The following is a 16644-nucleotide window of genomic DNA, read 5'->3' as shown; positions in this document are numbered from 1 at the left end:
TAGGAGGGAGGTAGTGAGGGGAGAAAGAAAGGAGGGGAGAAAAAAAGGACCGGCATTTTTCTAGTATTTTACATGATAAAGAGTTATCTGCTTTAAGATTGCACACCTCAAAGACCTGCAAAGCATTTTTTCTCTGGAACAATCCTTACTCAATAGGTTAGTTTCTATTAATACCGTAGTACAGTTGCATCAAACATTTTTACCTTCTTTTCAGCCTAGTCCTGCAGGCTCCGCAATTGACAATACCTGAAAGCTCTCCCAGCACTAAGCACACAATGATGTAGTTGCTGAGACATTTGTTGCCAAAATGGAGAGGTTCTGCTCATCATTCATGCCTTTGTAAACTTGAGACTAGACTTCTGTAACACATTCTCTGAGGAGTTGCCCTTGATGGCTGTTGAGCAGCTGCAACTAACAATCCAGCCTAACTGTGGGCAGAGCAGGACTACTAGGAGAACACTGACATTATTGCTCTATTGTTTGAACTGGCTGGTCTGTCATCTTCTGTTCACAATACAAGATGCTGGTTATCATGATGGTTATAAAACCATTAAAACAGCCTTCTACCATGTAAACAGATCTACAACGAGAGCCTCTGGTGTTTACCAGCTGTGCACCAAGATAAAAACAGCAATACTATACAAGAAGGTGCTCTCAGCCCTTCAAATGTTGAACACCCTTAATCTTGAAGTTAACTTTGCCTAATAAAAATATTAGTATATGTTGCATTGTTTTTAACTGGTTGATTTCAGTACAATTTCAACGCATTCTTTAGCTAGAAATCAAAATTTAAAAGCATCATTCCTTAGCTAAAAATCAAAAACTAAAAGCATGTTAGCCGCAACAAATTATATGAAATAACACAGAAAAGATATACTGAAACTTGTATTCGAAGCTCCAGCATAATTCTGTCATTAAAGCAAGCCTAAACTATGGTATCAGTTTTGGGGAGGGGGAGAGACTGTTGTGAAGTTATATAAAAATGAATTTTTTTTGCAAAAACAGCTTGTGGACTTGACAGCATTTATAAACTTCTTTAGCCCAGTCTAAATCAACAAATGCTCCGGAGGGCTTATACTAAAGGTCAAAAGGATTAACAAGACTGATACTCTCTCAAGCCAAATGCATACATTTCAAGGACATTTTATGAGTTTTCACCTGTGCTTCAATAATGACCTGTTAATATGAGAAAGGAATTGCTCTTGAGAAATTTCCCCTTTCTAAAGTATCAGAATTGGGTTGAGAGAACTGCTAAGCAAAAATGTTTAGCATCTTCACACACAAACACACAGCTTAACTGTTGATTATAACAACCTTTTTTTGTAAATCACTTGGAGGTTCCATTTACAATCAAGCAGTACCAATTCAATGTGTTAAAATTAACATACAAAGCCCTAAATGGCCTGGGACCCAAGTATCTAAAAGAGTGCCTCCACCATTATCAACCATCTCAGACCCTGTTATTGGTGGTGCCACCACCAACCACTGCCTGCTTGGTGCTGACCCATGATAGGGCCCTCTCAATCATGGTTTCCCATATTTGGAATGCCCTCCCCAATGAGGTTCATTTGTCTAATCACTATTGACTTTCATAAGGAATTTGAAAACATTTTTGTTTACCTACGCATTTGATGGTTGAAGACGACTGCTCCTGGCAACTCTGAGATCACTGATGGAAGAATGTTTTAACCATGTTTTTTAGAATATTTTTAGCTGATTTTTTTTCCTAACTGTGTTTTAGAATGTTTGCAATATATTTGATTGTAATTGTGTTTAAAATCTTTAATCGTGATTTTAGAATGCTTTAAAATGCTTCCCCCCTTGTTAAATTATTTAGTTTTTATTATTCCTGCCCTGAGCTTCTTTGGAAGGAAGGGCAGAATATATATTCAATCAATCAATCAATCCTGTTAATAAAATAAAATAAATAAATGGTAGGTGATAGATGGCAGAACGGTTTTGTTTTTTAAAGTACAGTCTATAAATCTCTACAAGGTTTTATATACGCTATATATAATTAAATTAAATGAAAGGAAACTGTAACAATCCTATTTGGGAACCCTCATACATGTGGTGCACACACCATTACGTTTTTCTGTTTTGGTTTTGGAAGGTTTTGCATTTGAAACACTACCCTTCGAGGTATATTTAGAATAATTACATTAAAGTTACATGCATAGTGTTGTATGAGCTGTTACAACTTCAGCAGTTTCCAGAATGCAAGATATGTTCACAGAGAGATAAAATAGGAAAGACAACAGATACAGGAGCAGACAATTCTTCAGAAAACTTACAAGGACTGTAGCCCATTGAGTCCCCTGATGGCCTCATTAGGAACAGTTTTCAACTGATTATTCTGCAGAGTGCTGTAAAAAGAAATAAGGGGGAGGTCATCAACAGTGTAAACAGACTTGGACAATTCTCTCAACTGACATTTTCAAATTCAGTGCAGTTTGTTCCCGATACACTTTCCATATGTTTCCCCTCATGTTGGAATTCTCACCTAAATGACTCGGTGGGGCGGTATATAAATGCAAGAAACAAACAAACAAACTTTCATATTCTCCTTCAATCATATAAAGTTTGTATGTATGTATTCTATTCCAATAAATCACAAAGAAAATATGACTTTAAAAGGGGCTGCATGGGCACACTTTTTTTAGTCTAAATTTCTTTGCCTTAAAACACCTGGAGCATAACCAGAAGCTCTGAGACACACCAGCAAGATTCTCTTTCACGCACAGAACTCTGGTTCATGATGGCTATCTGAGACAGAACCATATGGAGGCTGACTTATACAAGAAGCAGTTGGTGAATGGAAGCTCCTATAAGATTATGGCGATTTCCAGCCTGCCATTACAATATTGGGGGGGGGGCTTTCCGTTTTGGTTTAAAGAGAGAAAGAGAGAGAAACTTCATTGCAAGCTACTTCACCCAGTTTCATACAGAGCAGCTTCCATGCAGTTCTAATTCAAGCTTATCCCATGGTACTCTTTGCATGCATGCACAGCACTTGGAATCAAACATTTGACCTACAATTAAATGTAATAAACATTTAAACAAAGTTACAATCATCTTTTCCCTTTGTCTCCTGGAAAAGTTAATCCTCCATCAGAATTATGAAAAAAGTGACAAGATAATAGTTTTTCATGTTATTGCCTCTGTGCTGTCCATAAAAATAGAACAAAATACATAATTCTGCTCATACTATTAGCAAATATGCTGACCGGACAGGAAAGCAGGTTAGAATTACCCCATGAAGTTCTGAAATTTGATTACTTACAGAACTTTGAGCTCCTTCAACCCAGACAAGGCCTTCGGATGAATAAAAGCAAGGTCATTGCCAGCCAGCCGTCTGGAAAAGATTGCAGTAATAATAATAGAAATATGCTGTATTTTTGTCATCTAAGTGTTGAATAGATTAAATCATCACTGCATCAAAACATTCAAGCAATTGATGTGCTCTGAATTAGACTGCACCACATTTATGCTTTATATTCGCTAGTACTCATTCAACTCATGTGTTTAAGAAATTATAATGAATAGAGTTACACAGTCTACCTTTGCAGGTAACATTTAAACCACAAGCATAAAGCCACAGTCACCACATTATGAATCGTAGCCTATTGTCCTATTCCACACTAGATAACGTAGCTTGCAACGTTATCTGGAGCCAAGGATCTATTCTTTAAAAGGTGGTGTGCAATAGAATAAAGATGTCCAGCCAAGATAATGTCTATTCCTGCAAGAAGATGGGACATTTTCAGCCAAACAGGTGGTGCCTCTTTTAAAAAAAATCTGATGAAGGCTACTCTGCAAGATTCACAGTAACTATGTCATTCTACTCACCAATTATTCTATCAAACAGAAAATTTCAAATCTCTTGCTGCAATTTAATCCCACTGTTTCTTGCCCTTTTTCTTTATACTTAGAAGTAACTGCTCTTTATGTACACAGCACTCTGTATATTTAAAGATTATGTTTTCTGTCTCCATTCTCTAGACCAGGAAATCCTAAACTTTGTAAGTATCTACTAAAGGTGCAGATATTGTTCAAAACTTTAAATAAACCAGAGTTTCCTCAAGTTCGGACATCACTCTTAACTGTTGCCAGTTAAAAAACAGAAGTAGATCTCCTTCTCACAGGCATGAAGGAGGAGAGAAGGAGGAATACGAGCTCAAGGTTCACAACTCATTTGTGAACCAGAAAACCTTGGTTTCCCATAATCTCTGAAAAGAGCTATTGTATATGTATGTGTGTGTATTTATTCACAAAGGGAAAAATACTCTCCACCACACCCAAGCAACCATCATTGGAATAAAAACAGCTTTGAAATGGAGTTAGTTCATTTACCTTTTTGTGTTCTCTTCAAACATTTATTTAGTAGTAAGTCTCTGTTGTTATATGGTCCAATTGCTGTCAACTGCTAACGCTTATGGCACAGATGTTTTATTTAGGCAAGTGATAAGAAAATGCCAAACACCTGGTTGTCCCTGGCTGCCAACACGGATAACAGATTATTTTCAGCCCAATTGGTTGCTTCCTTGTTTGCTTTAATGCCTCGGCTAAGATCTGAAGATGCTAGTACAGATTAAAAAGTGCAACTGAGAAAAATACAGTGGGAATGACTGTACAAAATAAGACTTATTACACTAGAGACTGCAAACAATTTTAATATGTTCTCTTTTGTACTATGTCAAATGTTTAGGCTGCAAGCAGGTACTGTTATGCTGTACACTGCAATCCAATTCACACTTACCTGGGAGTAAGCCCCATTGAACCCAATGGAGCTCACTTCTGAGTAGACATGTACTGGATTTCAGCCTCAATCTCTGTACTGTGCTTAGAACTTTTTAAGTAGACCATCATAATTATAATCAATGGAAGCTAAGCTAGTTGAAACTAACTTTGTCCAACTGATATCAATGCAATTCAAGCATGACTAACTCAGGACACAATTCAAACTTCTCCCTTTCATCTCCAGGGCTTTGCAGAGTGGCAGAGCCATTACCACCACATCCCTACAGCTCATGGTGGCTGCGGCGGAAGGTGAGAGAGCAATACTTTAAAGCCTGATTCAAGCCAGATGCCATCTGGCCTGGCAACCAGTGAATCCTGGGCTGGCTCAGCCTCACCCCCTTCCCACTCTAAGAGCACCCTTTGGGGCCTTCTGCTGGCTACAGCTGGCAGGCAGCCCACCAATGGCACTCCCACCCACAGTTTGGCAGGTAGAAGGGTGAGTTCAGCAGCAACAATACCCCCCATAGCCCAGCATAAGGGAAGTTTGGATTGTTTTGCCCATATGGATCCATCATCATCACCAAGCTCCAGACATAGCAGGAACAGAAGAAGAACAAGAAGTATGTGTGTATTAATAGTTGAAAAGTTTACATAGACTACTGTTGTGCTCCTCACCATTAAATTTTGCTCTGTGGTAACATTTTTAGACATTGACTTGTCACAAATACACAATTTTCCTAAACTGAAACAATGGCATCCTCAGTATGTACAAATACAGGTAAGCTATAAATGACTTGTACATCAGGAGGAGAATCATATCAAGTTATTTTTTTAAAATGAACAATTTTTCAGTTCAGCAAATTCATGTCAAATCTGAACTGTTAAAGCAGGTGTGGAGAACCTTTGGCCCTCCAGATGTTGCTGAACTACAACCCCTATCATCCCTGGCCATTGGATATGCTTGCTGGGGCTGATGGGAGATGTAGTTCAGCAACATCTGGAGAGCCAAAGTTTCCCCATGCCTGTGTTAAAGCACTCACTCAAGAGAAAGTTGATATTTCTTCTCAGCTGGTCAGGTGGTGGTGCTCTTCAAATCCAAATCCATACTATTTTGCAGTCATTGTTTCTATAACTGAATTACAATCTACCGAAACTTCAATGACAACAACAACAAAATAGAAGTCTATGAATTACCAACCAAGACTGAAGCTGATCTGGCTTCAGGTGCAGAGAAAGAGGCTGTGTACACACTAGTCGCTTACAGCAAAGCATTTCCATTAGCCACACCTGGAGGGAGAATGGGTTGATCTGTTGCTCATGGTGAAAAATTTCTTAGAATTTAAAAACAAACAAACAAACACTCAAGCTAATCGTACCAGGCTTTACAGTAAAAAGGGGCAGGGTTTTACTAGCATTGTGTACCCATTTTCAGAAGAGAGAGACGGAGACTGTACTGGAACCAGCAGAACAGTAAGTGTTGTTTTACCCTTAGGTGCGTGTGGCTAAATACTTATCTACAGACATTATCTTTTGAGAGAGAAAGCTAGGTATGTGCTTCAGCAAATTTTCTTAAGACTTTTCTTAAGACTTCTGCTTTCAGAATAAGCTGAACAGAAAAGTCCCAGACAATGTCATTAAGCACAACTCAGTGCAGCCTTTGCCAACCTGGTGCCGTTTGCTGGTCCCTGACTGTAATAAAACTATCAATCAATCAATCAACCTGGTGCCTTCCAAATATTTTGGACTACAACTCCCATCAATCCCAGGCAGCACAAAAGACTGCAATCTGTTATTTTTCTGTTTCTCCTCAATCTGGCAGTCTTCCAGGAAACAGCATACAACTGGCCAAATGTGTAAAGGCTTTCCTAATCAGTGTCCCGTCCAGAGCTGGAACCATGAGACTGAGACGCTGGTGCAATTAAATCTTGCTTTATTAAAGTAATGGATACATCAAGAACATTACACTTCAGATAGAAACCTGCCTTACTCACTAGAAACCCCTAACTATACTCTAGACATGCTCTGCGGCGTGTGAAGGAAGTTGACTCAGCGACTCCCCTCCGTGAGAGGCCAGCTTATGTAGGAAACGTCCTCGATCGTAATCTCTCCTTTGTAAGTCCTGTCTCTGCCTTGTCCACTTCTCTTGGCGGCGGGCATGAGGTGAGGGGGCGCGCATCTCCAACGGCTCATCAGAAGACACCTGCTCTTAGACTGCAGGCTTGAGGTCATGAGGCGGCGTCACGCTGGAAGCATCCTGGGAACTGCTTGGCAAGGGAGGAGCTGGCACAATCTCTGGGGCGTCTCCCGACGAGCCCTCGGAAACAACTGGGGGCGGCACCCTCTCCTCTACAGAGCTCGCGTCTCCCGTGGGAACTGGCTGGAATTCAAGTTCACTGACCCCCTTGAGATCCCAAGCAGACTCAACAACTCCCTGGTCTTCCACGCCTTCTGGCAGCTGAGGCGCCTGAAACTCATGCCTCTCCCCTCCTTGCTCCTTCAGGGAGAGCTGAGGCTCAACAGTCAGTTTGCCAAACATGCTATCATCATTCATACAGAAGCTTCTGGAAGAAGGCCTCCTCACAATAGTTTCAGTGAAGGTTCTTATATAAAATAAAACTAAAATTAAACTCCTTTTAAAAAATGTGTCTTTTGGGCTCTTATGCTGCAGCTGAAGGTGGAGATATTTTCACTTGTTCAGGTTCATTTCAAAACAAGCCATAAAATAAGGGATTCTATAAAATTCCAGGAAGATTTCTCATGTTATAATTCTCATTGAACTGGTTTGAATAGCGTGATAAACCATGGTTTATCCTGATGGGATCAAGCTTACAGCAAGCATCAGGCTCACACACTCCTATGGTCATCAGAAAAACCAGAAGCTTTTGGTTCCATTTTTGATTAACATCTTGCCATTTAGTCTGAATCCTAAACTGTTACTAATCTTAATGATGGTTTATTTAAAACAAATGAGCTCCAATCCATGGTTTATGAAGTTGGCTTATTTCAAAGAAACAATAGTCAAGAATAACCACAGTTTAGGGATCAGGCTAAACAACAAGTTGTGGTTGATCAAAAGGAGAAGCAAAAGTTTCCATTTTCCACAGTTTCCACAGATGGCATAAATGGCAATACCAGGATGGAACATGCTTGCACATCATAAAGCTTGTGGGTGATTTACAGTACCTAAGGAGAAAAGGCCCAGCATCTGTTGGAACGGGTCTAGAAAGAACGTTGCTCCTTTTTTTAGGAGGAGGATAGGCAATGTGATGTCCTCCAGATGTTGTTTGGCTAAAACTTCCATCATCTCTGACCACTGGCCATACTGACTGGAACTGATGAGAGTTATAGTTCAACAACTTCTGGAGGGCACCATGTTAGCTGCCCCTGCCTATGACTGAGGGGCATAAGGAAGAGTAGGCACTGGGTTTTCCATCCTGTTGCATCTTCCCAGCCCCAGTACATGGTCCATTTGCATGTGAAATACTCTCACAGTGTGTGAACTGCTGGGACAGTACAAAACTTGTATGCTATACTATTGCAAAATGTGCTTCCACTTTTAAAGTAGCAGTATGGTAGCAATATGTGAAATAAATAAAAATGAAAAAATGGCCCAAATGGCAATTTGATTTGCGTACCTCTGTAATGGACCCATATGATCATTTTGAGTTGACTGACTCAAAAAGGGATATCTGATTTAGGGATCAGCCGTTCGACAGGTATAGGAACATTATGCTGTGTCTGGAAAATAATGCAATCAGATTATTCACATGACTGGTGGCTGCACCCCCTAAAATAATGAACCCACAGAAATATTTCAAGACTATATTTCATCCAACTTAATTCCAGAGCAGTATACAATGAGTGTGAATGAAATTATTCATACTATATTTTCACATTTCTGCCAAATTTAGCAGAATAAGATGCAGCAATAAACCTTTAAAACTATAAAAGTTTGTTGCTGCATCTTACTCTGCTAACTTTGGCAGAAATATGGATTTCTACATTTGTAGAAATTTGGATATAAAGCAAATTGAGCTCCGGTTGCTTCCTCTCAGCCACTATTTCCCCTTGTTTGCTTTGGTTGCTTTTCCCTCAGCCACTGTTTGTGGAGGGGACCATCTACATGTTATTCAAAACAGACATGTAGTCTGCCTAGGGGTTGCATCTACAAGGTTATTGTTTCACACTCTGTAAGACACAAAGTAGTTCACCACCCTGGGCTCCTGCTGGGAGGAAAGGAAAGATATAAATAAAATAATAAAAATAAATAGTTCACAGCATGGGTCTTGAAACCTCCATCCACCACTGAGTGGCAACCAGGAACATCTAGCTCTACATATGCATAAAAACATAAGTGAAGACCTCGTGGATCAGATTAAAGGCCTATCTAGTTCAGCATCCTGTTTCCCAGTGTCCAACCAGATGCTCCTGAGAAGCTCACAAGCAGGACATGATAGCAACCAATAGTCCTCTCCTACTGTTCTCCAGCAGCTGGTATTCAGAGGCTAAGAAAGCCCACAATTTCAGTATCCCACCACTACAATGTGATGTCTTGCCCCCATTAACTTTCCATTTTTAAAATTATTGCTAGATATAAGATTACACCTTTGTAGTAACACCAGTATGCTCTCTGTCACATATACCTTAAATTAAGATACCTGCTTTCCTTATCCATTTTATAACTCCACTGCCAACCATTTACTTCCAAATTATTTCTTTATTCATCTTTTATCACGCACCATAGATGGGTCTACACATCGGATGAACAGACCAGAATATGTGTAAGTAAAAGTCAAACAAATAAAATCTACTGACCTTTTTTTAATACAATATTATTAGCCGGTAAGTTGTGAAATAATGCTTTGGTAGTCATTTGCTTTATGATGTAACAAGATGCAACAGTTACTTTAAAGAGAAGGTTATTAGTATTTACATAGTCTAATTCTCTTTCCTTATCTAAAGCAATAGGCAATTGTCCTTATTTTCTTCTTCTCCGGTTAACTCACAGGCTGAAGTCTTCCCTTTACCCCAGTTAATTAACAGAATTCACTAAGGTGAATTCTTGATGCCTAATTTACTAAGATGAATTCAATTACTCGATGTCTTCTTTCTGGTCAGGGGCTCATTGCTTTTTTGAAGACAACCATCATTGACTGACCATCTGGCTTCAGCTCTCTTGGAAGACTATTGTTGAAGTCTCTCTTTTTGCAGGCCTTTCCAGCTTTAGCCTTCAGCGATTTCAGCTTTGGTGTCTTTGCTCCTTCCTATTGAACAGCTACCTGATGCCACAAGGATCTCTCAGATCTCAAACCACACTGGCCTCTTTCTACCAATAGCTGCATCTTCAGCTCTAGTTCCAGACTCTTCTGATCCTTGGCAACACTGACTGATGACTTACAAGTGCTGTGCCTGCCATTTTATTCTTCACCATCACTGAATAATCACAAGAAATTCCAATATCTCATTGGACTAAACCTTAAGACCAATGACTTTAAATGGAAGAGCCTGCTCTTTTAGGATTCTACTGATCCATATAAATGCTGCCTTCTACTGCCATATGTCATAATGGATAATGGAAGATAACACAGGCATTTCTTTAGTAAATGTGTCAGCAAATCTGTCTCTTGGCAGAGTGCCAACTGAAGAACTTCTGTACATTGTGAATCATAGACTTCAGTTAGTAGTAAACTGCCAGTCTTTTCCCCATTCAGTTAACTACACACAACCTAAATACTTTTTTTTGAAACACAGAACATTTTAAAATTTAAAATTCTCACAATGTTACACTTTCTCCACAATGGCGCACTGCACTTGATCCTGGGGGGAACATATATAACCATAATCATTGATTGCCATATCCTCTAAGAATGTGTCTAATTACCTTTAACTGGTGGCACATTTTTTGGCACAAATTCTACAGTTCAGGGTATTCTCAGACCTTCTGTCCACAGGGCCCACTTGAAAGGGCTGAAAATTACTGAGGCCCTCTATTCACAAAAGAGTGATGTAAAGATGAAGCTAGTCACAAAATGGAAGGAGTTCACCATAATCAGCTGGCAATTAATAGCATCATCTTCTATTTATATGTAATCCATCTTTAGAAATGGCTGAATTATTTACCACAATTATTTCCTTGTGGCAAAGAGTGCCATATTTCACCTTTCCTCAAGTCAAGTACAGATGCTGGCTCTGGAGGTATTCAGCCTCAGCCTCCTTGCTTTTGGCGGATTTTGCCAAGTCCAGAGGCTCTAAGTGGAGAAGGCTTTTTATTTTAGATTCGATTTTTATTTTTTATTTTTGTTTTAGACCATGCCTCTCATTTCTCTCATGCTGTTTCTTCTCCCATTCTCCTTTCACTTTACTTGTACCTTATCCCCCCAAAAAAAGTTGTTTTAATATTAGAGTATGTAAACTACAATACACCAAGAAATAGTAACTGTTAACACCACCATAGCAAAGCAAATTATGGCTATATAGTTGATATGAATTTTAACCACATAAAGTAAGGGAGTTTAAACATATTTCTACTAAAAAATGGAAATGGACTGCCTTCAAGTCGATTCTGACTTATGGCGACCCTATGAATAGAGTTTTCATGGTAAGTGGTATTCAGAGGGGGTTGACCATTGCCTTCCTCTGAGGCTGAGACGTAGTGACTGGCCCAAGGTCACCCAGTGAGCTTCATGGCTGTCTGGGGATTCGAACCCTGGTCTCCCAGGTTGTAGTCCAACACCTTAACCACTACACCACACTGGCTCTAAACAAAGCTCTTTTATAATATTTTTATTAAAATGTATTCCTAAGGGTCTACAGCAGCTTTTCCCAACCATTGGGTCCCCAGATGTTGTTGGACTACAACTCCCATCAGCCCCAGCCAGCATGGCCAATGGACAGGAATTATGGGAACTGTAGTCCAGCAACATCTGGGGACCCAAAGGTTGGGAAAGGCTGGTCTACAGACATGACTGACAACCATTTAAAAAACAACAAATCATGCCAAATTCTGCACTCCAAATAACGTGTGTTGGGGGGAAGTATGTAAATACCAGTATGATTTTCTTAATTTGCATAATTATACAGAAAGTAGGAGCGACTGTGTAGCTAAGGAAGATATCTTTTCAATCTTTAATTTGTATTTTTCAAACAGCAGTCTTCCATTTGACATAGCAAGCCAATTCTGGAACTCAGAGTACCTTCCAAAAGCAGTATGTGACATGGCACAATAGGCTGCTGTCTGGGGGCAGGGTGGAGTAAAATATTCTACTGGAGATGTCTTAAGTCCTTAGACACACCTCAAGTAGTTCTTTGGATCCCAGCCATAAATACCAAGGAATAATGATGCAGTATGAACCGTCAGAATAATCTGTCAAAGTAGCTCGGCCATCCCTCTGGACAAAACTATCAGCAAAACCATGCTAAGACAACCTATCTATACACACGAAAGACAGTGTGTGTGCGAGGATTGCTTATTTATAAAAATGTTATCTCTTCCTCTTCTTACTTGCACAAACACAGCTTCAAAATGAGCATAAAGACTAGATAGAACTACTGGCAGCAATGCAAAACTGATTTTCCCTGCTAAGCATAAGGCACTGGAGTGATTAAGCGTAAAAACAAGTCTCTTTTCCTGAAGCACAGCAGCAAACATATTCACATCAAACCTAACAAAGAAAAACTCAAGCCATCATTTGAAGAGGAAGACAGAACATTTAACATTAATTACACAATGTAACACTGCGTAATTTTGGTAGCTCCATACATCATCATTATTAAATACCTAAATTCTTGCCAGTGTTAAAGGCAGCAAGCAAAACTCAATTTCACTCCTGATGTACTCTATTCTTACTCTGGTAACCTCCTTCTTGACCTCTGTCAGAGATAATGATAGATGTGCTCCAGACCTATGTGACTCTGTCTAGTGAGTCAAGCAACTGCCTAGACCTAAGTTTGCAAGCACATGTGTAACATCAGAAGGTCTGATATAAGCTCAAGATGCCACAGCCCCTCGGTTCCAATGCCACCAGCTCAGATAGACAGGGCATGGAAGTCTAGGCCAAGACACCCAAGAAAACAGGGAAGCCTTAGAATATGAATTGATGCCCACAGTGCTCTGACTCCTTTTGCCTGAGGAAAGCTACCATGCGAAGGAGTTCACAAAGAAGAGTAACCTTCATACTCTCATGTAGGGTTGTTTTAATTTGGGTGAAGCATTTACACTTGCTACCTCCATTCCTAGTCAAAGGAGAAATGAGGAATTAGAATGGCATATGAAAGAGAAGCCAAATTTATACTCAGAAACACCACGTGGCTTCTTTTTCATATGCCATTCTAATTCCTCATTTCATAGATCTGAGTGCCCAGATACAAGTGTACTATTTACCCACCTGATTTGTGATGCTAAACATTTCAGAACGACTTCATTCAATGGCATTATGGTGAAAAATGAAAATGCCACACACAAGTGACACATCCTTAGCTTCTCAAAAAGGGCTCCCTTCTTCATCTACCTCTATTTCAACACATTACCAAACTCTCAGGAGTCCCTTTCTCTGTTCCAGATAACATGTTGACCCCTTACTAGAACATATTGGCCCTCCTCCCTAGCTGTTACAAGCATCCATGAGCTGTGCAGCTGTATAAATATCTTGCCTGAAGTTCAAGGAAAGTTTGCAAAAGATATTTACTGCAGCTGACATTTAAGTGGATTCACTGTACATTTCCCTCCAAAGAAATAATATTTTCTACCCTAAAGTAGAATGACTGGCCAATTTCCTCAAAGAAGAAATTAAATGAAAGGGGTAGTCTTAACACTTTATTTAGGTTATATATAGGCCTATAACAAAAAGTTCTCTGAGTGGCTTGCTTGACTATCATATTAGTGATCCTCCAGAACCAGAACAACTGAGTGATCTTTCTGATCGTCAAGTCTAAGTTCAGAGTAAATTTGCTTAACTATGTGAAACAAACAAAAGATGCATGTGAAATCAAGTAAGCATCTTTGTGAATGGCTCAACACAAATCCAAGATTATGACAACATAATGAAATGTGTTAAAAGTTAATAAAACCCAGATTGTTCTGTTCAATCTGACACACATTGAACTATTCATATGTCCAGTTCAACTCAGGGAAGTCCTTTGGAAAAGAGAATTTATGTTTACTCCAACATGTAAAAAATGGTTGTGGATATCAATCCTAAGCAAGGTAGCTAAAAACTTTAACCTTTATAGTAGAGGCAGAGGTCACAATTTTTATTTAATATCATTTCCATCAGTATAACCAGATGAGAAACACAGTAGCATATCAAGAAGGCAAAAACAATGTACGATTAATACAGTTCAAAATGAACACATAATTAAAACATAATTGATCAGAAATTGGTGCCCAATGCAAGTTGATATAATCCCTCTGAGGTGGGACATTCTCCCCAGTGCAACACCACAATTCCAGGGAGTACAAAGGGGGAGAAGACTGACACTCTCCTGCAAGTTTTACAAGACAAACCAAGGCCTGGTTCAGACGTAACTGTAAACCAAAGCTTGGTGTTGTGAAAAAATTCCTTTCAAGTCTCAGGCTGCCCCCTCCCCTCTTTTCCTCCTCCAAAATACTCTCTGGCTTCAAGGAACTAAGCATAATTTGTTATTACATCCAATAAAAAAACTGCAGCTAGTTTAAACTATGGCTTACAGAAACAAGCCAGGCTGAGAAATCACAGTTTAATCTTGACTTGTTTCAGTAAACCATATTTTCAAGCAGGAGTGGGGAATCTTTTTGGTTCCATAGGCCAGATCCTCATCCGGATTGGCTTCGCAAACCAAATTTCTCAGGTGGTTGGGGCCACTCACCTGTCAATCACATTATAACATTACATGATTGACAGATGGTTTGTCCTGCCCACCTGTCAAAAACCCTCATGGGTTGCATGGGCTTGGGCAAGGCAGCACAAGGAACATTGCTAGCCCTGCAACTCATTACTTTAGGAATCTTAGGGCTGGCAAAAGGAAACACAAGAAAGAAGTCTACATCTTACAGGCTCTCTTTGGCTGGGCACACACCTGTTTCCTGAGCAGAATTTAACCCCTGCTCATCAACAGGGTTTAAAATGGAACTCACAGCCAATGCTGAATTGAACCCCACCCTCCCACCGATCAACTGATGTCACAAGTGATGTCTGCTGATAAACAGGTGGGCATAGTTGGGGAAAATGGCCTCACATGTCAAACTGGACCCCCTAGTAGGCCAAGATTGGTCCACAGGCCAGAGATTCTACACCCCTGCTTTAAAGTACTATTAAATCTAACAAGGTCAGTTTACACCTGGAAGTGGTTCTTTCAGTATCCTCCTCTGGAGGAGAGACTGTGATGTTCCTGCGTATATTATAAATATGGTAAGTGCTGGTTATATAGAAGTTATATGGTAAGTGGAGTGAAAGAGGAGGGGGAGTACATGAGCAGTAGAATGCTGAATGATTGGCTGGGCATTTGAATGGCTGGGAGTATAAATGGAAGAATGACAGTTGAATCTGGGTGGAGGTTTGGTGGTGAATTGAGGTGGTGGCTGTGAGGTGGTGTTTGGAGGTTGTTGTTGTTGAGAGTGTGTCGGAGTTCTGAGGCAATTAGTAAGAAGTCAAGTGCATAACAGAATATAGATGAAACCATACGTTTGTGAAACATTTCTTAAGTAATCTTGTTATTTCTAATTCTTAATAAATATTTCTTGGTTAAACAAAAGCCTGATTCCTTCAGCTGGGAAACACAAACCAGGGGGGATAGCAAGTAACCAAGGCTGAACAGTTTTATCAAATGGTGGCAGTGGCGGAGGAAAAGATATTGTATCCAGTACCACAGAGAAACCTAGGGCTGTAAGCTTCAGTGCAAGAGGCTGCAGGGGGGTTTGGGAATTACCTATACCCATAGACACAAGGTATTGAGATAGCCTGGCAGAGACTAAGGCACAGTCTAAAGGTTATAAGAGATACAGAGTGTTGGGTAGTAAGGCGTAGCAGGGGGATCTTCTGAGATCTGTGCTAGTGTGGTGAAAGGTAAAAATAAACCTGACGATCCTGTCTGCTGGTAGCCACAAGTGAGAGCTTCACAGGTGGTGCTGGGGAAGGACGTCACAAGCCCTCAAGCCACCTTGTTCTCGTAACATTAAACTATGAAACATTTAGCTTAGCGTTATGTCAAAACCAGGCAACAGTATTTTATTCACATGAACATAAATCATCATATTAGAAAATTCTATTTATTCATTCTCCCTCCCCACCCACCTTGCAAAAAAAACAAACACCACTTTTCAACTCATAGGCAATGGTGCCTTGATTAAATTGGTATGTCATACATCACGCTAAATAAGCTATCTCATAGTTGAATACTGATTAGCAACTCCAGTGGTGCAGGTTCTGTCAGAGTTTGGCCAAGGTTATTCTCATGCATATCAACAATCAGGCCTGAAGGATGTATGTTTTCCAATCCATTTCCTTCACAGTTAAATGGCTAAGCCAGAGTCAGATGCCTGAAGTCAGACGTGAGGTCTTGGGCTGCACCACAGCCGGGTCAGCAGATTGGCCCAGCCAATCCAGAGATCTGTGTTCCCCATCAGCCCATTGAAGGAGAATCTTGGAAGCGTACTAGGTTAAGACAGCTTCAAATCATGAGCCTCCTGATTCAAGCCCCAATAGACAAATACTAGAGCTTATGTCCTCCATACAACCACAAAGGCAGACAGCCACTAAGAAAACTAGGAAGGGGGAATAATCTTCAGCCATTCCCCTGATCAAAGCAGCTACAAAAAAGCTAATGCCTAGCCCTGTATAAGCAGTCTGTTCACAATCCAATTTGCCCATGCCATTGTGAACCTTGGTACAAAACCATAGGAAGCACACACGTGCACATTCCTCTACTTAT

The 16644-nt window shown here is 40.1% G+C and overlaps 1 protein-coding gene across 4 annotated transcripts in view; it reads right to left on the bottom strand.

The window, feature by feature from the left end:
• The window catches only part of LGR4 (leucine rich repeat containing G protein-coupled receptor 4), a 125162-nt gene that overhangs the window by 49604 nt on the left and 58914 nt on the right, over window positions 1-16644 (bottom strand). For 3 of the 4 annotated variants that reach the window (XM_061610590.1, XM_061610588.1, XM_061610589.1), the window contains 2 exons: window positions 3284-3355; window positions 2295-2366 (listed from right to left, as the gene is read on the bottom strand). In XM_061610590.1, coding sequence (XP_061466574.1) covers window positions 2295-2366; window positions 3284-3355 — 144 coding nt within the window. Of the gene's footprint in view, window positions 1-2294; window positions 2367-3283; window positions 3356-4353; window positions 4555-16644 lie in introns of those variants that run through there. The other variant, XM_061610591.1, reaches the window with a different exon arrangement.

The sequence above is a fragment of the Rhineura floridana genome, chromosome 2 (genome assembly GCF_030035675.1).
Source record: "Rhineura floridana isolate rRhiFlo1 chromosome 2, rRhiFlo1.hap2, whole genome shotgun sequence".
NCBI lineage: Eukaryota > Metazoa > Chordata > Lepidosauria > Squamata > Rhineuridae > Rhineura > Rhineura floridana.
Note: the sequence above shows the minus strand (reverse complement) of the source record. Positions and strands in the feature narration are given on the sequence as shown.